Genomic DNA, 20,448 nt, shown 5'->3' on the forward strand with positions numbered 1-20,448 from the left:
AGAGGCACAGAACAAAAACAGAAACATATTAAAATGAGATAAATGTTATGAATGAGATAACATTTAGTATAAAGGAGATACTTACATATTGTGTTTTTGTGTTATCACTTCTTGTAGCCTTTTCCTTTTATGTGGGATATCTCATTTTGAACAGAAATTAATTATTTCCCCCCCTATGTGTTGACCTACTGTGTCCTCGCATGGTATAATTAGCAGCGACTCAGAACCACCATAACCAGCAATAGTCAGTACTGTTGCAGTCATGGTTACACACCTGAGTACAAACACATTTTATTGTTCACTCAGGTTATATGATGTTATTATTGTGTGTACATGTTAAGAATAAACCCTACCTTTGGATATACTGTACTCATCAGCATGCAAGTATGTGTTCAAGTATGCAAGAATGTTCTAGAAGGTTGGTTAAATGTGTTTCTATATTCAATACAGATACTGTAAGTTGATCTTTCTGTGTGTTTTGTGTGTTGCGTGTGCGTGTGCGTGTGCGTGTGCGTGTGTGTGTGTGTGTGTGTGGTCAGCGGGTCTCGGCTGCTGCAGCCAGCGCAGGTATGTGACGTGCTGAAGGGTCTGATCATGGTGCTGTGCTTCTCCATGATGCATTATGTCGATTACTCCATGATTTACCACCAGATCAGAGGGCAGTCTGTCATCAAACTCTACATCATCTACAACATGTTGGAGGTACCTCACATTTTATACGTTAACAACTGACATTTGGTGGTAAAATAAACATTAAACATATTAAAATGGGTGGATTCAAACCTTCAAGTGCATTCACAGTTTTTTACAATTCTGTGTGTGTCTGTTCGTCCAGTTTTGTGCATACAGTGTGCATAGTTTTGGACTTACTGTATATACACGCAATAGATGTATAAATCTGGAACACTTTTTCTAACCTAAATGGACCAAATGCAAAAAAAGAACAACAAAACTTGGTTTTGGTAGTTGTGCATTCATGTAGGTAAAAGATAAAAGAGAAAATGAACCAAACATCTGCTTGAAATACATGCCATTATTAATGTTATGATCTTATCTGTCATTTCTTTGTAAGGTAGCCGACCGCCTCTTCTCCTCCTTCGGTCAAGACATCCTCGACGCTCTCTACTGGACGGCCACAGAACCCAAAGAACGGAAAAGAGACAGTATAGGAGTCATTCCTCACTTCTTCATGGCTGTCTTTTACGTCTGTATCCTTCTTGGTCAGATCCACAGCAGAAATATGGGTTTCGATTGGAATTCTGTGATTGATATTGGGCGTCTCTTTCCTCTGTGTTATGTTTGACAGATGACATACAGCCACAGTCTCATGAAATGCCCATAACCAACATTTTCTTTGTGAGATTAGTGAGCTGTGTGTGACCACTGAAAAAAGATAAATGAAGCCTTTGGGCCCTATCTTGCACCCGGCGCAGTGCAAAGCCCGACGCAGTCAAAGTGTCTTTGCTAGTTTAAGACCAACGCAGTTGTCAGTTTCTCGTCCCGCGCCCACATTGTTTAAATAGCAAATGCACCTGTGCGCATGGGCGTGCTGGTCTTACAGGGAGGTGTGTTCAGGTGAATTCTTGGCGTATTGCTATCTTGAGGCAGCGGGAAGTGATCGCACCATTGACCAACAAAAACCTGGTCTAAAGTCAATAACGCAGCATTTCACTGTTATTTTAACAGAGCATTAGTAAAATGCACCTAGGCTCGTGCACAGCACGCGCACACTATGCTTGTTACACACAGGGAAGCACAGCAGAATACAAACATGCAAAAGATGACAAATAAAAATATTACGGTACAAATCCGCCATCATAATAGCAAGGTCCAAACGTGCCTGGCTTTTAAAGGGAATGGGAGATGACACTGATTGGTTTATTGCATGTTACGCCCAAAACACACCTATGAATTAATGAAGACACTAAGTACAACCCTTTTGAACCACGGACCCTTTTTTCTGCCGTCAAACTAGCAAAAGTGGATTTGGACACGCCCTAAACGCACCTGCGCCATGCGCTTCACGCCGTGCGCTTAAATCGTTAAAATAGGCCCCCATAACACACCAGAATGAAATTTGGTTTGATTTTCTTCCAACGGGACAGACAAGAACTAAAAGGCAGAAATTGATTATGTTTTTCTTTGGGAAAGACAAGGGACCTGAACCAGCTCAGTTCAGTTCAGTGCAATATAGTATATTTGCATATATTGTTTTCAGTATGGATCTTAGTAGATTTAAATTACTTGTACTGTACATTCTGAGCATTTAACTGATGATGCCATTATACAGTACAGCGTGACTTCCAGGGAATGAGCAGGGCAGAGATTCTTGCTCAAGGATTTGTCAAAGGAAAGCCATGACTGTGGTTAGAATGTGGTCTGTTCAACTATTAAGATGTATACTTTTAATTAAGTTTGAATGAAGTGCTTATTCAGTGCTCAAATCCTTTTTAAATCAGTTGTTGTCCTAAGTGGCTGTTTTTCAGTCCTCCATGCCATCCTCATCATGGTCCAAGCCTCCACACTGAACGTCGCCTTCAACTCACACAACAAGTCCCTGCTCACCATCATGATGTCCAACAATGTCGGTGCACACACATACACACATGCAGATAAGCATTTGTATGCTACCCAATATATTGTTGGACACAATAATCTGGCTGGTGTGATTTCTTTAAGCAGTTACACTCTAACACAAAGAAAACATATTCACACATGTTATTTTAGTTAAACGATTGTATGCATATGTATTCCAGAAAAAATTAAACTTGGCACTTTGGTGATAAAACATAAATGTTGCAGCTGCAAACAGCCGTTTAGTGTTTTCTGGATCATAAATGTTGCTAACTGCATTTATTCCTTTGTTCTTCTGTTTGAATCACAGTTTGTGGAGATCAAAGGAAGTGTGTTCAAGAAATTTGAGAAGAACAACTTATTCCAAATGTCAAACAGTGGTAAGATATTCAATGTCCTATCAGAGAGCACACATTGAATACATAATTTTAAGTATTGAAAAGAGTGAAAGAAACAAAAACTTCTGGATAAATAATAAAAAAAGCATCTTGTTTCTGGTGTCCTTTCAAATCAAATATCTTGGTGTACAGCATCTCTGTTGTATGTCATTATAAATTCAATATATTTTGTAATGTTTGGACAAAACAAGCATTTTGAAGACATCATACTGTATGTTAGAAAGTAAGACTCTTTTCAAAAAAGCTATGTTGTATGTATGACTGACATATATTCAACATGACTTATTGATTTTTACTAAAATGTTAACTAGGGATGTCCCGATCAGGTTTTTTTGCCCTCGAGTCCGAGTCATTTCATTTTGAGTATCTACCGATACCGAGTCCCGATCCGATACTTCTATAATAATTCAACTTTATAATACCTCCAGACCGCAGACATACTCGCACTTTCCGCTTCAAGCTGCTTCTGTGTTCTACTTTGCCGGCATTTAACCAATAGCGTCTCTGCAACAAAGTGATGTCATGCCGCACGCGTTGCTGTTTCTGTGTGGAGTCAAAAGGGTCTAACTCTGTGCCACCGCATAACTATAGATGTGTTAAAAAATAATGAGAATATATATACATATATATCCGAGTCCTGATCGGGAGGTAACGTCCGATTCCGATCGAGTCTGAAACCACGTGATCGGGCCCGATTTCCGATCACGTGATCAGATCTGGACATCCCTAATGTTAACTATGAAACTGAAATGGAAAAACATTTAAAACATGAACAACAGTTTCTCTTATTTACATACAAGTCTTTTATGAATCTATCGATTTTTATAATCATACAACACAGAGATATTAAACGTATCGTGCATTTCCCTTTTGATTCCCGGAGGCAGCATGTTTCTATCTCAGTCGCTCTTATTTCTCAGTTTCTTAGTATTCTCATGACAGCAGAAGACAAGAAGCCTTAATGAGCTGCCATTTCCCTCTCGCTGTTCACTCACATCATGGAAGATTTTCTGTTGATGGAGCTGAGCCTGGTCCTAACTAGCACAGATGATGGCATGCTAAACATTAACACCTGTGTCTTCAAATTACAGTAGACGGATGTTCATAGCATGCAATACTGTGATCAGACTAAAAGCCTTGTGACTGTGATATGCTGCTGTAATGTATGAACAGTGACTTATTTCAGACATTTTTCATAGCACCTTTTTTTTTTTTTTTAAGCAAAGTGCAGCACTGTAAAACTGACAGATCTCATTTAAAACATTCTCTCACACCTTCTTAAACACCAACTGCTGAAACACAACTACAGAACGAGGATACCAAATGTGGGCGAATGCAACGTTACTGCATTTGTCTTAAATGTTAATGCTTCTTTAACCAACTTGTTCCAGAGAAATTTTAATCACAAATGTGTTTATTTTATCCTGCAGATATCAAGGAACGGTTCACCAGCTACGTTCTCCTGCTCATCGTTTGTCTAAGGAACATGGAGCAGTTTGCATGGAAACCAGGTAATTATCTGTTCTTCCTCAAGCTGCAGTTTATTAGGTTTTTCGGTAACACTTTACTTGAAGGTATCTACATAAGAGTGACATGACGCTGTCATGAACACATGGCACTGTCATGACACAGTCATGACACATGAACCCTAACCCTAACCCTAACCATAACTTGTTATGACAAAAACCGAATGACACTTACTAAAAGAAGCGTTTATGTCATAAACGTTTGACTTGTTTATGTTTATGACACGTTCATGACAGTGTCATGTCACTCTTATGTAGATACTTTCAAGTAAAGTGTAACCGATTTTTCTTTTCTTTTATAGTAAATGCAAACAGACAGAGTTTTCAACATAGTTTGTCTATTTTAAAAGCAGATTTTTTTTAACAACTAGAAGGGTCGTCACCTGTCATGGTAAAAATTCAGAAAAATATGCTGAGCAGCTTTTCTCCTGCTGTTTTGGTTTCGTTTGACCCACTGCAACACCTTAGGGGATCTGTTTCTCTCCCAACAAAAAGTGAATGAGACAAAGCAGAGTGAAGGATGAGAGCTGGGTGTTTCTGCGGGATAGCCGTCCGAAAACACTCAACTCCTCCTGTCAGTCTCAAAGCCAGACACACACTAGATGACACCCTGTCAGCTGAAATCATAACACTGATGTGCTAATACTAGCAGAGCTACAAACCACACATCCCCAGTAATTTACTTATCTTCCATGGCGCATTAGTGGTGCCTACACTTCTTACATTATACAGAATCAAAGTACCTGCTCTCAGCTAAACACTTTTTGATTAGAGCCAAAGCTGTTTTGCGCATTAAGTATTTAAAAAAAACCTATACAAGTATATTATATGTTATAATCACAGTTTTTCTTTTTTTTGCTATAAGCCACAGGGTTATATATTGTGTATACTGTGCTGATAAAGGAATATGTTAATAGCAATTGAAAACTCATGCATTGAATTGTGTGAATAATTATATTACGTAAAGCTCCAGGAATCAATATATTTATATTAACAATGGATCAAATTACTTATATGATGGCGGTTGCTCGTAGTTATCACCCGACTGCAGTTTTGTTTTTGAGGCCCACAAATTGACTGTTTTGGTTCAGTCTCACAGCCAGATATTTCCCTCAGCAGTTGGTGGGGAGTAAAACCAAAACTAAGAGGAGAGTGAGGTGCACAGAAACATAGCTCCACATTAATGCTAATGTTGGTTTGTGTGCTGGAAGTCTATTAATACAGCTTTAAATGTTGTATGACTCTTGTGTTTTGTGACTCTTCTTTCTCTAACTTGCTAATATTAGCAAAACTTGAAGATTGTACCCTAAGTGTCACCACATTGAATCCTGGATCAGAAAATCTCAGGAGTAGGCAGTGAACCCAACATCAACAAACTACTTTACTGGAATTGTACCTCTACGATTTCATTTGTTCAACTGTGATTCATTGATATTTTAACTCAAGCTGTTTTATAACGGAGGCCAACAAAAGTAAACTGGTTGTACTCCCTGGTTTGTTGTAGGCAGAATGTAGACAACATCCAGGGAAGGATTCCTGAGCATGTGCACTCTCTCATAATTTACATATAGAACAAATATTGACATGTAACACAAGTTTGTTGGGTAACACTTTACTTGAAGGTATCGACATAATCGTGACATGACACTGTCATAACTATGACATGACACTGTCATGAACGTGTCATAAACATTATAAACAAGTCATAAACGTTTATGTCTTCTGTCATTAAGTGTCATTTGGTTTTTGTCATGACAAGTTGACATTGTTTGGGTTGTCTTGATTATGACAACTTGACATTAATCAAAGTGACATTACCAGAAGTTGTCTTGGTCATGACAACTTGACATTAACCAGAATGACATTACCAGAGGATGTATTTGTCATGATAACTTGACATAATGTCATCCTGTTTAATGTCAAGTTGTCTTAATAAGGACACTCCAAAGAAATGTAATGTCAAGTTGTCATGACAAATACATCTTCTGGTAATGTCATCCTGGTTAATGTCAAGTTGTCATTACAAAGACATGCCAAACATATTTAATGTCACGTTGTCATGACCAAGACAACTTCTGGTAATGTCACTTTGATTCAAGTTGTCATAATCAAGACAACCCAAACAGTGTCAACTTGTCATGACAAAAACCAAATGACACTTAATGACAGAAGTCATAAACGTTTATGACTTGTTTATAACGTTTATGACACATTCATGACAGTGTCATGTCATAGTTATGACAGTGTCATGTCACGATTATGTCGATACCTTCAAGTAAAGTGTTACCGTTTGTTTGTTGTGCCATTTTTCTTCCCACAGACCACCTGTGGGTGTTGTTCCCTGATGTCTTCATGGTCGTCACCTCTGAAGTTGCGGTTGACTTCATTAAACATGCTTTCATCACCAAATTTAATGACATCACTGCAGACGTAAGGACCAAACCTTATGTTCATTATTTCTAAAAAATCTCACTCACCAACTCAACAACGACTTGTCACATACTGGTCCATTTCCTAATGAAGTCTTGTTTACTTTTTTTCTCTTTTCCAGGTGTACAGTGAATACAGGGCCAGTTTGGCTTTCGATCTTCTTAGTAGTCGACAGAAGAACGTAAGCACCTGTCTCATTTCTTACTTACATAAACAGCATTGAGCCTTCGCAGCTAATCAATGAAGTATTGTCGAGTGCTGTAATGTGTGCTTGTCTGTCACTGTGTAGGCTTGTACAGACTACAGTGACTCAGTGGCCCGGAGGATGGGCTTCATTCCTCTGCCTTTGGCTGTTCTGGTAAGAAAGGCTGCACTATGTTGCTATTCAGACACTTGACACCAGAAGAGAGTTAGTCATCGGCACATTAAAATGAACAAGACGTCCCTAAAACTTGTACTTAATGCCACAAGCTGAAAATCGCTGCCTGATGGTTCTCACCATTCTTTTTTTTATTTCCCAAGTCAGATTGTACATTTATTCAGCTTTTTAATCTTTTAACAGCTCATCCGAGTGGTAATGAGTTCGATAAAGGTGCAGGGAGCTCTTTCATACACGTGTGTGTTCCTCTTTTATCTCGGGTAAGTCTATTCAATTTATACTGTTGACTTAAATACCGCTGTTATTACATGATTTTATTGTGGATCGCCCTGCTCAGCATTCAAAATTGAGGGAGCCTTTTAAGCCTTCTATTGCTGTATTTGTAACACTGAACTTGGCATTTTCATTTTTCATATGCTGCATCTATTTTAATCTGAAAGAAAAAAAATGTAACTCAAGAGGAGATTTAAAGGCTGAAACTGATTTTGTTTGTTAATGCACATTACTCTGGTGATATGTTGTCATTCCCTTTCTTCCCTTGTAATTGAGGTCAAAATCTTTATTTCCTTTTTTTATCTTAACACTGGAAATATTTATTCATATATCAGTGGATATGTAAATGTTTACAATTTTTTTGACTATTGTGTGTTTAATATGCACAGAGACTTTCATGTGCTGTATACAGACATGCTTGCAGAGTCACACTAACACATGCAGGCACTGTCCTAAACACACACTGAGATTCAGAGACACACACAGTTACATAAGTATTTACACTGTGCCCTCACATTCTCCCTGTGCTGAGCTGATGATTGCCTCGCTCACTATCATTTGCCGGATCCCATTGAGCTCGTACCATTGGAGAGTTTCCCTCAGGGTGAAGAATACAATGTTGTCATCTCTAGTGCCATCTCTGGCCTTCCCAACCCCCTGATTTAAAAATAACTCTGGCTCTCACAGACCGCTGTGCCTTGGCAAAGACTCAGCTATGCTGACACGCTCTCTGTCCGAAACACCCTGTCACAGCGAGCAGTGGTCCACAGACCCAAATATGTCTGTCTTTCTCATATCACAGTGTCAGATGTTGGGCCTGATGGCAAAGCCCAGAAACACAGAAGGATGGTACACATCAACATGCCGTAGTCAGTGGTGAAATGTGAACAGTGGCGAGCGAAACCAGATGGTAGAAGAGATTCATTATAGCTGAGGCTCAAGACCGCACTGTGATAACTCAGCTACATCCCAGCACTGAATAACAGCAAGAAAGATGGAATAGGCTGTTCAGTTATGACTAAAATCATAATCCTCATTATTTTTGCTATATTCTTTAATCATATCTACAGTTCATCTTGGTGCTGAATCCATCAACCGAACTGGCAAAAAAACTCCAATTGCTAAAAGAGTTTTTTATTTAATAAATTTAAGATTATTTATATAGCACCTTTTAAATGCAAGCATGCAGTCCAAAGTGCTTCACACAAAATGAACACACAGTTGAATACAAGAAACAGAAGACAACATCACAATATTTTGTGATTATTTTATTTCACAAATTAAAGCATCATCCAGCAACGTTAGTTAACTGTAGAAGACTGTTAAAGCAACACTAGGTAACTTTTCCTGCTTCAGTCCCCCTACAGGTTGGAAGCGGAATTGTCCATTACATTACATTGTCCAGTTCCATCGAACTACAGATCCGCTACCCAATCTGGCAAACTTGCATAATGTAATGTAATGGACAATTCCGCTTCCAACCTGTAGGGGGACCGAAACGGGAAAAGTTACCTAGTGTTGCTTTAAAACAAAAAGTATTTTTTGGAGAAATGCAAAGAGTTTTTAATTCACTGTGCGATTGCTTGATCTGCCAAATGCTTCTTCCAGTTAGAAATGCACCTCTTTAATCAGTAGTCTTCTCCCTGTTTAGGCTGGTTACACTTAAAGTGTTGAACAGTATTGTGCTGCTGGGGAAGTCGTGTGTTTACGTCAAAAGGGCCAACATGGAGGACAAACTGTTTGAGAGGCCATCCACCACTCCATCCTCCTCGGGGAAAAACCCCAACAAAGCTGACCAGGCCAGTTGTCCCACACCTTCAGGTAAACCACAAACAACTTCAGATTGTTCTAACATGTTATAGACCAAAAGATTTATCAAGAAAGTTATGTGCATTTTCATCAATAATGAAAGTAATTGTTAGCTGTAGTCGTAGGAGACTTTAGAAGCAGTGGTGTGCTAGAAATCATCCTAGAAATGACAGACATAAACAACTTAACAAACCCTCATTCTGACATTCAAATATTTACATATGAATGTCCTCATTGACATTCATGTCAATATCTTGACAAACCGTTAAACAGGCCCTGTACCCCCCCCCCCCCCACACACACACACGCACACGCACGCACACACGTACGATCAGAAACACAGATTTGGAGGTGGCAGTATCTCCTTGTCATTCACAGCCAAATCCCTCCAGATATTTACTCCCGTGTGCCACAGACCCGCCTGCTGCTCTGAGCCAGGAGCTTTAAAATGAAAAAGATCCTAATGGTGCATCATGTCATATCAAACATCAAAGCTCTTACCAGCGCTTGTGTTTCAAATGAATCTGGTTTCTCAGAAAGCAGCTGCTACAAGGCTTAAGGCGGCACGCTCCAACGTATAGAGTATAATAATAACTACTTTGAGGTTGTGGGAAATTAATCCAAGTCTCTTTCTGCTTCCCACACATTTGCTGCTGGGATGTGAACCAGCTATCTTACAGCACATGCTCCCTTTTCTAACATTAAGCTACTTCTGTCGGTCTGTGCCTCCAGCTTTACCTGCTGCTCCAGTAGATTCACTGCACAATTATGTTCATCTGCATGTCTTTGTCTTTACAATGATCTGTATTCACATAACATTAGATATGCCATCTGTCTATACTGCATGTTTTTGTCCAGAGGGCAGAAATGGGTAATGAGCGGTTTCACATAAGCCATTTCAAGCCCCATATAGTAGTTGACTTTTATTAAAGCTTTAGTGTGTAACTTTTTGATATTAATGAACGTCAGTTACATTCAAACCATATGGCAAATGAGTTGATACAAAGCTAATTAAGACTATCAGCTCCACACAACTCTCTCTGTATTTCTCAGTATGGCTATGTTCAGAAGATTTCGGTGCACGGTCATGGAAGGCTTGTATCATGTGGACGCGCCGACAGTTTTGTTGTCATTACTTAGAATTCCTCATGGGGGCGGCAGAAACTACACACTATAGCTTTAAAGCTCAAATATCTTCCAAGTTGAGAACTCTGTATTTCTGCAGTATGTTACTCAAACATAACATTTCTTTCAAACCTTTTGTAATGTGCACCCTTACGCACTTTATAAAAGTTTATTTCCACATGTTAATAATCAAACCCAGTCAGAAAGGGGTGTAATTAAAAGAAAAACAACTAACTAAATAACAAACAAAATTCATTGCTGACAAACCTGCATTAATGAATTTCTTTTGGTCACTTGGAGGTAGCAAAACAATATTGCCATATTATAACCTTAACCTATAACAGTTGCCTATTCATACTTCCAGCAATATACAGTACATTAGCATATATTTGGCGCCATATTTCTAGCAATTTACATCCTTTTTGCATCTGGTTTTTGTCAGCCAGTTGTTTGATGCTTGACAGGTAGTGTACAGTGGGTTTATCAGAGCTTTGAGTTGCGACTGAACCAAAACAGTAAAGTTGCAAAAGTATGGCCCTACACTACAAAAATGACAGTTGCTGATTTTAAAGATTATTTTTGGGGCTTTTTTATTAGATAGTGGGCCAATGCCAAGGACTCAGCCTCCATAGGGCGCACACTCTACAGAGTGAGCTAGCTGAAGACAAATGATGCAGGTTCAGAGACGCTTCATGGCATCCCAATAGAAATCTTGCGTTCCAGTTTGTTTTGCTTTCTTTCGGTTTCAGCTAGTTTGGCCTGTTTTGTGATGTTGTTACCATGGTGAAACAAAAGACGAATAATGTTGTTGTTGTCACATGGAACAGTTTAGTTGCTTCTTACTAATTACCTGTACAAATTGTGAAAAACGGAAAGTTGGCTGGTCCAACATGCAGTCTGCAATGTCCAAGTCACTTTAAAATTATTGTTTTGTCTCATCCTGGCATTTGCAAATTAATCAAAGTTAAACTGAAGCAAAAGAAAAGAAATAATGAGTGAAGTGAGAGATGTGTACACGTGTTTATATATTGACTATCAACAGGAATAACTTTCATCACCAATGAATTATTCAGGCAGAACTGAAGATAATATAATACCAAAGACCAGACGTTTTCTAATATTCAGTTGGCATACAATGTCTGTTTTCATTGGCCTCAATCATATTTGAAATTCTTTTTAATGCCTTACTCAAACACTCTCTATATGATCAGTGGGCTGCAGTATTTCTGTAGTGTAAAGTGTTCAACTCTGTCTACAGTAAGAATAGGAAGTTTTGTAGCCAAATAGCCCACGGCTGGGCTGGTTTTCTCTGTGGATGGTCTTGTTAATATCCAATGCTTCTTCGCTCAATTCTCTCTAATATAATGAATTATTCTGTTTGGTTGGTTTTTCTAATGTAGTTCATTCTGTGTGCTCAAAGTTAAAAAGGCTTTGCAGTTTTTCTCTTGATATTATGCAGTGGAGTTGTGATAAGAACCAACCAAGAACCGTTCTGTGCTTCTTCATGTTCTATGTTTGCTTTCTTTCCTGGCTACGTTTCAATATTCTTGCTCTGTGCTACTTTGAAACTAAGCAGCCAGGTGGGTGTACGTCGGCAGGTTGAATCACTTCCCGTCACTCGAGCAGGAACACCTTCACTTCTTCTGTTACAGGCTGAGGATTGCTGCTCGTAGACAGCTCATCACCATCTCCCATACTGTAACTTCTTAAATTATCTAAAATAAATCTCTTCTTTCTCACCCTCTCACATCTCCTTTTGTTTTCCTGAAGCTTAATTTATAGTTTCTGCATCTGTGTAGCTCACGACCATGTCCATTTTGAACTATATCCTCCTCTTAATATAAATATATATATATATATATATTAGGGCTGTCAGCATTAACGCGTTAATCGCGATGCGATTAAGGGCCGAGCATAACGCGTTAATTTTTTTTAATCGCATGCCACCATTTATTAATTTATTTTACACTTCACTCGGCTTCGCGTCGTGCCTAACAACGCCCCTTAGCTGTTCTAAAATCACTAGAATCTAGCTAGGCTACTATTTTGACCTTTACTTATCATCAAGCTGCCATACTTCCTCGTAACACAATCTACTGCTGCAGGCTGCAGGCATGATGGAGAAAGACAGCAGCAACACAATTCTGAATGGTGCTTTTTATTTTCCAAAACTCCAGGACGGCTCAGTAGACAAGTCGAAAGCCATATGCACATTGTGTAAAGCCAAATTAAAATATCACCGAAGCACGTCAAGCTTGAGCTACCACCTACGAGCTAAGCATTGTAGTACAGTTAACGTGACTCAGGCTGATGCTAGCAGGCTCAGGCAAAGCACTATTTTGGAGTGCTAGTTGCCGACCTGTGGATGAAACCAAATCCAAAAAAAAATTACTACAGCTCTTGCAAAACGGGTGGCAACTAACTGCAGACCTGTCAGCATCGTAGAAGTCTCGAGTCTTAAAGATGTACTACGGTTGGCATGTTCTGAGTTGTGCAATAATGACAGACTCACACATTTTTCTTTTGTTTACAGTAAATAAATAATAAACAAATACAAATCTTAAAGTCAAGTTCATAAAGCAACTTTCTTTGCATTCATTTGATTCCCAATTAAGATACATGGGTAAGAATTGCTTTCCATTGTTAATATGTACTTAAAAACAGTTCTGAAATGCAAAATAATAGAATTTTAATCATGTGATAAAACATAGATAGAAATTCAGCGATTAAGAAAAAAAATTATCTTTTGACAGCCCTTATATATATATATATATATATATATATATATATATATATATATATAGCTGTATTAAATATGTTACAGGAAGAGTTTGGCATTTTGGAATATGCTCAATTGTTTTTCTTTTGCCCGATCGATGAGAAGATCAATAGCACCCTAATGACTTTGCAGTAGGTATAAGGCTGGAACCAAGAAGAGTTTAGCCTAGCTTAGCATAAAGACTGGAAAAATGCTAGCCTGATTCATTTCAGAGTTCGAAAATCCACCTAGCAGTACTGTACCTCTAAGCTCATTAATTAACATGTATCTTGTTTGTTTAATGCATATGAACGGATGGAAAACGATATGTTGTAGTTTCAGGGTATATGCAGAAACCCGGAAGGTACATTTAATACATTTTTTAAGTCCATTTCCAAACGTTTTATAACCTTATCGTCACATCGAGTTCTACCCGGGTACATACATGACACATTTTAACTAACATTTACTATATACATTGTTTGTAAAATAACATTAACTATAGTCATGGAAAAGCATGCCATACAAATTTCAGAATATAGTGTATAGTATAGTAGTAGTAAGTCATAGCTCATAAGAACTATACTATAACTACGCAACTATGACTTTTTTTTATGACTTTATAGGACATACTATGACTTTTTATGGCATATTGTACTATGACTTAAATGACATGCTATACTATGACTTTTTATGACTTGCTTTGGCATACAATACTATGACTTTTTTATGATTTCTTTGTATGGCATACTGTACTATGACTTTTTATGGCATACAATACTATGACTTTTTATGACATACAATATGACTTTTTCTTGGCATACTATACTGTGATTTTTTTATAACTTTAATAGCATACTATACTATAACTTTTTATGACATACTATACTATGACTTTTTATGATATACAATAATGACTTTTTATGACATACTATACTATGACTTCTTATGACATACCATACTGTGACAATTTTTTGACATACTATACTATGACTATTTTAATGACGTTTTTAGGACATACTATGATTTTTTGTGACACATTGTTTTGACTATACTATGGCTTTTTGTGAAATTTTTATGACATACTATGACTTTTTTACAACATACTATACTATTACTTTTTGTGACTTTTTTACATACTAGACTAGACATTATACCAGACTTTTGTGAAATCTTTACGACATACTATACTATGAATCTTTTAATTACTTTTTTACAACATAGTACTATAACATTTTGTGAAATTTCTATGACATACTATACTATGACTTTTTTGTACACATTGTTTTGACTTGCTACACTGACTTTTTTTATGACATACTATACTATGACTTTAGTGGGACTTTTCTACGACATACTATGACTTTTGTGAAATATTTACGACATACTATACTATGACTTTTTGTGACTTTTTTTACGACATACTATACTATGACTTTTGTAACTTTTTTTGACTACTATACTATGCCTTTTTATGATTCACTATACAATGACTTCTTTCGACAATCTATACTATGACTTTTTTGTGACTTTTCGACATACTATACTATGACTTTTTTTGACGTTTTTCGACATACTATACCAGGGGTGGCCAACCAGTTAGGTATAAAGAGCCACAAAAAGAAACGCACCATAGCAAAAAGCCACACAACACATGCACGTCCACACTACAACAGCAACAGTGTCTTCCAGATCTGATGACAGTCATAATATATAGCAGTTTTCATAGTTTTTTTTTTCTCACTTAGACTGACTCAGTGGGAAACCTGACAGTCTTTGTTATCCACAATCCTTTTCAGGTCTTGCTAGAACTCGGTTGTGGCCACTCGAAGCAACTCTCACTCATTTGTCACTAGAGGGTCTTTCAAACACTCAGATTCAGCAGTGAAAGGGTTAACGAGGAAGGTGATCTGTGGCCGCTGTTTTTCCTCAGGTTGTAGAATCTGTCCTCAGAACTCTGCTGCATTATTTTCCATTTTAAAATAATTGGCAAATGTATTGGCAGATGCATTCAAATGTTTTTTTTTTTTTTACTTATCTGAAATACTGTGTTTCAGAAAAGTTAAAAACAACAATCAACCAATGACACAGCCCCCAGCCACACAGTAAGAGCCTCACAGGAGCAGGCAAAGAGCCGCATACGGCTCAAGAGCCACAGGTTCGCCACCCCTGTACTATACTGTGAATTTTTTGTGACTTTTGAAAGCCATATATACTATGACTTTTTTCGACATACTATACTACGAATCTTTTAATGACTTTTTGGGACATTTTTTTTTACATACTATGACTTTTTTACGACATACTGTACTATGACTTTTTGTGAAATTTTTACAACATACTATACTGTGACTATTGTGTGACTTTTCTATGACACACTATTGTATGACTTTTTTGTGACATTTTTACAACAAACATATTACTTTTTGTGACTTTTTTTACATACTATACTATGACTTTTGTGTGAAATTTTTACGGCATACTATGACTTTTTGTGACTTTTTTATGACATACTATACTATGACTTTTGTGTGACTTTTCTACGACATACTTTGACTTTTTTGTGAAATTTTTACGACCTACTATACTATGACTTTTTGTGACATTTTTATGACATACTATAACTTTTTCGTGACACTTTTATGACATACTATGACTTTTGTAACTTTTCGACATACTATACTATGCCTTTTTACGATTCACTATACTATGACTTTTTGACATACTATACTATGACTTTTTTGGACATACTATACTATGACTTTTTGACATACTATACTATGACTTTTTTGGACATACTATACTATGACTTTTTTGACATACTATACTATGACTTTTTTGGACATACTATACTATGACTCTTTTGGGACTTTTTTTTCCCCATATACTATACTATGCCTTTTTACGACATACTATACTATGACTTTTGTGTGACTTTTCTATGACATACTATACCAGACTTTTGTGTGACTTTTCTATGACATATTATACTGTGACTTTTTGGTGAAATTTTACAACATATCACTTTATTATGACTTTTTTACAACATACTATACTATGACTTTTTTGTGACTTTTCTACGACATACTACACTATGACTTTTGTGTGACTTTTCTATGACATACTATACCAGACGTTTGTGAAATTTTTACGACATACTATACTATGACTTTTTGTGAATTTTTTGCGACATACTATAACGTTTTTGTGACACTTTTATGACATACTATGACTTTTGTGACACTTTTATGACATACTATGACTTTTGTGACTTTTTTAATGACATACTATACTATGACATACTATACTATGACTTTTTGTGACATACTAAACTGTTTTTTTATGACATACAATACTATGACTTTTTATGACATACAGTACTATGACTTTTTATGACATACTATACTGTGACTTTTTTATGACATACAATACTATTTACTTTTTGTGATATACTACAGTATACTGTGACTTTTTGACATACAATACTATGACTTATGACATACTATACTAGGACTTTTTTACAACACACTATACTATGACTTTTTTGACATACTAAACTATGACTTTTCGACATACTATACAATGACTTTTTTCGACATACTATACTATGACTTTTTCTCGACATACTATACTATGACTTTTTTGACATTTTTCGACATACTATACTATGAATCTTTTGACTTTTTTCGACATCCTATACTATGACTTTTTTGTGACTTTTTTGACATACTATACTATCACTTTTTTAAGACTGTTTTCAACATACTATACTATGAATTGTGACTTTTGAAAGCCATATATACTATGACTTTTTTGGACATACTATACTGTGACTCTTTTGGACATACTATACTATGACTTTTCTTTTTTTTAAAATTCCGACATACTATACTATGACTCTTTTGGGACTTTTTTTCCCCACATACTATATGACTTTTTTATGACATACAATACTATGACTTATGACATCCTATACTAGAACTTTTTTACAACACATGACAACTATGACTTTTTTTAAGACATACTGTACTATGTTTTTTGTGATAATTTTACGACATACTATACTACAAATCTTTTAATGACTTTTTTTCGACGCACAGTACTATATTATAACTTTATTGTGACGCATTTGTAAGACATGCTATGATCTTTTGTGACATTTTTTGACATACTATGAATATCTTACAACATACTATACTATGACTTTTGTGTGACTTTTCTATGACATATTATACTGTGACTTTGGTGAAATTTTACAACATATAACTTTTTATGACATTTTTTACAACATACTGTACTATGACTTTTTTGTGACTTTTCTACGACATACTACACTATGAATTTTTTAATTACTTTTTTACAACATAGTACTATGACTTTTTGTGAAATTTCTATGACGTACTATACTATGAATTTTTTTTACACTTTTTTTGACGTACTACACTGACTTTTTTATGACATACTATACTGTGACTTTATTGTGACTTTTGAAAGCCATATATACTATAACTTTTTTCGACATACTATACTATGACTTTATTGCGACTTTTTTCGACATACTATACTATGACTTTTTTCAGCATACTATACAATTACTTTTTTGTAACTTTTTTTGACATACTATACTATGACTTATTTGACTTTTTTGATTTCGTCATGCATGACCCTATGATTTTTTTTTTTTTTTTACTTTTTCCTACATACTATACCATGACTCTTTTGGGACTTTTTTCCCACATACTATAATATGACTTCTTTTTTTAAAAACTTTTTTCCACATACTATATGATGACTTTTTTGTGACTTCTTTCGACAATCTGTACTATGACTTTTTTGTGACTTTTTTTGACATACTATACTATGACTTTTTACGATTCACTATATAATGACTTATTTTGGACAATCTATACTATGACTTTTTTTGACATAGTATACTATGACTGTTTTTGACATACTTATACTATGACTTTTTTGACGTTTTTTGACATACTATACTTTGACTTTTTTGTGACTTTTGAAAGCCATATATACTATAACTTTTTTCGACATACTATACTATGACTTTTTTCGGCATACTATACTATTACTTTTTTGTGACTTTTTAACTTTTTTCGACATACTATACAATGACTTCTTTCGACAATCTATACTATGACTTTTTTCAACATACTTTTTTTTTAGGTTAGGGTTAGGTGCCTTGGAGGCAGCGGTCACAGCGCTGCATGGAAGGAGCTGTTAGGGGGCAAAAAACACCATCAAGCGACTTTTTTGTGACTTTTGAAAGCCATATATACTATGACTTTTTACGATTCACTATACAATGACTTCTTTCGACAATCTATACTATGACTTTTTTCAACATACTTTACTATGACTTTTTTGTGAATTTTTTCGACGTACAATACTATGACTTTATTCAACACAGTACACTGACTTTTTTTATTACTTTTTTTGACATACAATACTATGACTTTTTATGACCTACAATACTGACTTTATGACATACAGTACTACACTGACTTTTTAATGACATACTATACAATTTTTTATGACGTTTTATGACCTACTATAACATGAATTCAGATTTATTCAGCATTTTTATGAATGCTTTTATGACATAGTAGGATTATATATGACTAAATAGAACAGCTACAATATTCAGGTATGTTTGGAAAATTACATCACTACTGTAATGCAGCCTTCAAAACAAGGAAATGACAACAACGTTTTAAGTTCTTTATTGTCATATGCAAAACCATTACAGAGAAGCACTGACTGGCAATGGAAATCTTAGACCTCAGGCTCCCTACAACAGTGCTCATTAAATATGTATAAAACAAGAACATCATGCAAGACAAAAAAAAAGGGATTTTTAATTTTAACAGCCTGTGAAAGGGGTAAGAAGGGTCCATCATATAAAGGTACAATGACAGTGTCAAAGTGATGAGCTCAGGAGTACAAAGTCTTATGGCCAGCGGTATGAAGCTGTCCCTTAGCCTGATTGTACAGGACCGGATGCTGCAATACCGTCTGCCGGACAGCAGTACGCAGAACAGTTTGTGGCTGGGGTCCTTAATAAATCTGTTGGCCTTCTTCCTACACCGCTGGGTCCTCCATGGATGGCATCTCCATCCTGGTGATATGCTGAGGAGTTATCACCACCCTCTGTAGAGCCTTACGGTTAAGGGCAGTGTAACTGCCATACCAGGTGGTGATGCAGCCGGTCAGAATACTCTCAATAATGCACTTGAAGTGAGAGAGAGTCCATGTTGATCCTCCTCAGCCTGTGGAGGAAGAGACGTTGTCCACTGTCTTAGTGATAGTGTCTGTGATGAGTCCAGGTCAGGTCCTCGCTGATATGAACACCAAGGAACCGTAAACTGCTGACTCTTTCCACCATAGTCCCATTGATGGAAATGGGGAGCGTCCTTCTCTCTGTCACAAAAAGTCATATAAAAGTCACAGTATAATGTCATTAAAAAGTCATAGTATAGTATGTTGTAGCAAAGTCACACAAGAGTCATAGTATAGTGTCGTAAAAAGTCACAAAAGTCATAATATAGTATGTCGAAAAAATTCACAAAAAAGTCACAGTATAGTACGCCGAAAAAAAGTTTAAAAAGTCATAGTATAGTATTTTGAGAAAAAGTCATAGTATATATGGCTTTCAAAAGTCACAAAAAAGTCATAGTATAGTATGTCGGAAAAAGTCCTAGTATAGTATGTCGAAAGTCATTGTATAGTGAATCGTAAAAAGGCATAGTATAGTATGTCATAAAAAGTCACAGTATAGTATGTCGAAAAAAGTCACTGTATAGTATGTCGTAAAAAGTCACAAAAAAGTCAATAGTATAGCATGTTGATTAAAGTCATAGTATAGTATGTCGAAAAAAGTCATGGTACAGTATGTGGAAAAAAGTTTTTAAAAAAAGTAATATTATAGAATGTGGGGAAAAAAGTCCCAAAAGAGTCATGGTATAGTATGTCCAAAATATTGACAGAAAAGTATAGTATGTCATAAAAAGTCACAAAAAAGTCACAGTATAGTATGTCAGAAAAGGTTTTTAAAAAAAAGTCATAGTATAGTATGTCGAGAAAAGTCATAGTATAGTAAATCAAGAAAAGTCAAATAAGTCAAAAAAAGTTACAAAAAAGTAATAGTATAGTATGTGGAAA

General features: G+C 36.1%; 1 protein-coding gene across 4 annotated transcripts in view; it reads left to right on the plus strand.

Annotated features, from left to right (window-relative positions):
- Window positions 1-20,448, plus strand: part of tapt1a (transmembrane anterior posterior transformation 1a) — a 36,173-nt gene that overhangs the window by 11,477 nt on the left and 4,248 nt on the right. For all 4 annotated transcript variants that reach the window (XR_004898106.1, XM_031317098.2, XM_031317099.2 and 1 more), the window contains 10 exons: window positions 540-702; window positions 1,073-1,208; window positions 2,487-2,584; window positions 2,885-2,954; window positions 4,403-4,483; window positions 6,819-6,928; window positions 7,050-7,109; window positions 7,218-7,286; window positions 7,491-7,567; window positions 9,232-9,401. Coding sequence is in view for 3 of the 4 variants with exons in the window: in XM_031317098.2 (XP_031172958.1) it covers window positions 540-702; window positions 1,073-1,208; window positions 2,487-2,584; window positions 2,885-2,954; window positions 4,403-4,483; window positions 6,819-6,928; window positions 7,050-7,109; window positions 7,218-7,286; window positions 7,491-7,567; window positions 9,232-9,401 (1,034 nt within the window). In the remaining variant the exon portion in view is untranslated. The remainder of the gene's footprint in view (window positions 1-539; window positions 703-1,072; window positions 1,209-2,486; window positions 2,585-2,884; window positions 2,955-4,402; window positions 4,484-6,818; window positions 6,929-7,049; window positions 7,110-7,217; window positions 7,287-7,490; window positions 7,568-9,231; window positions 9,402-20,448) is intronic.

This window comes from Sander lucioperca, chromosome 1 (genome assembly GCF_008315115.2).
Source record: "Sander lucioperca isolate FBNREF2018 chromosome 1, SLUC_FBN_1.2, whole genome shotgun sequence".
Lineage (NCBI taxonomy): Eukaryota > Metazoa > Chordata > Actinopteri > Perciformes > Percidae > Sander > Sander lucioperca.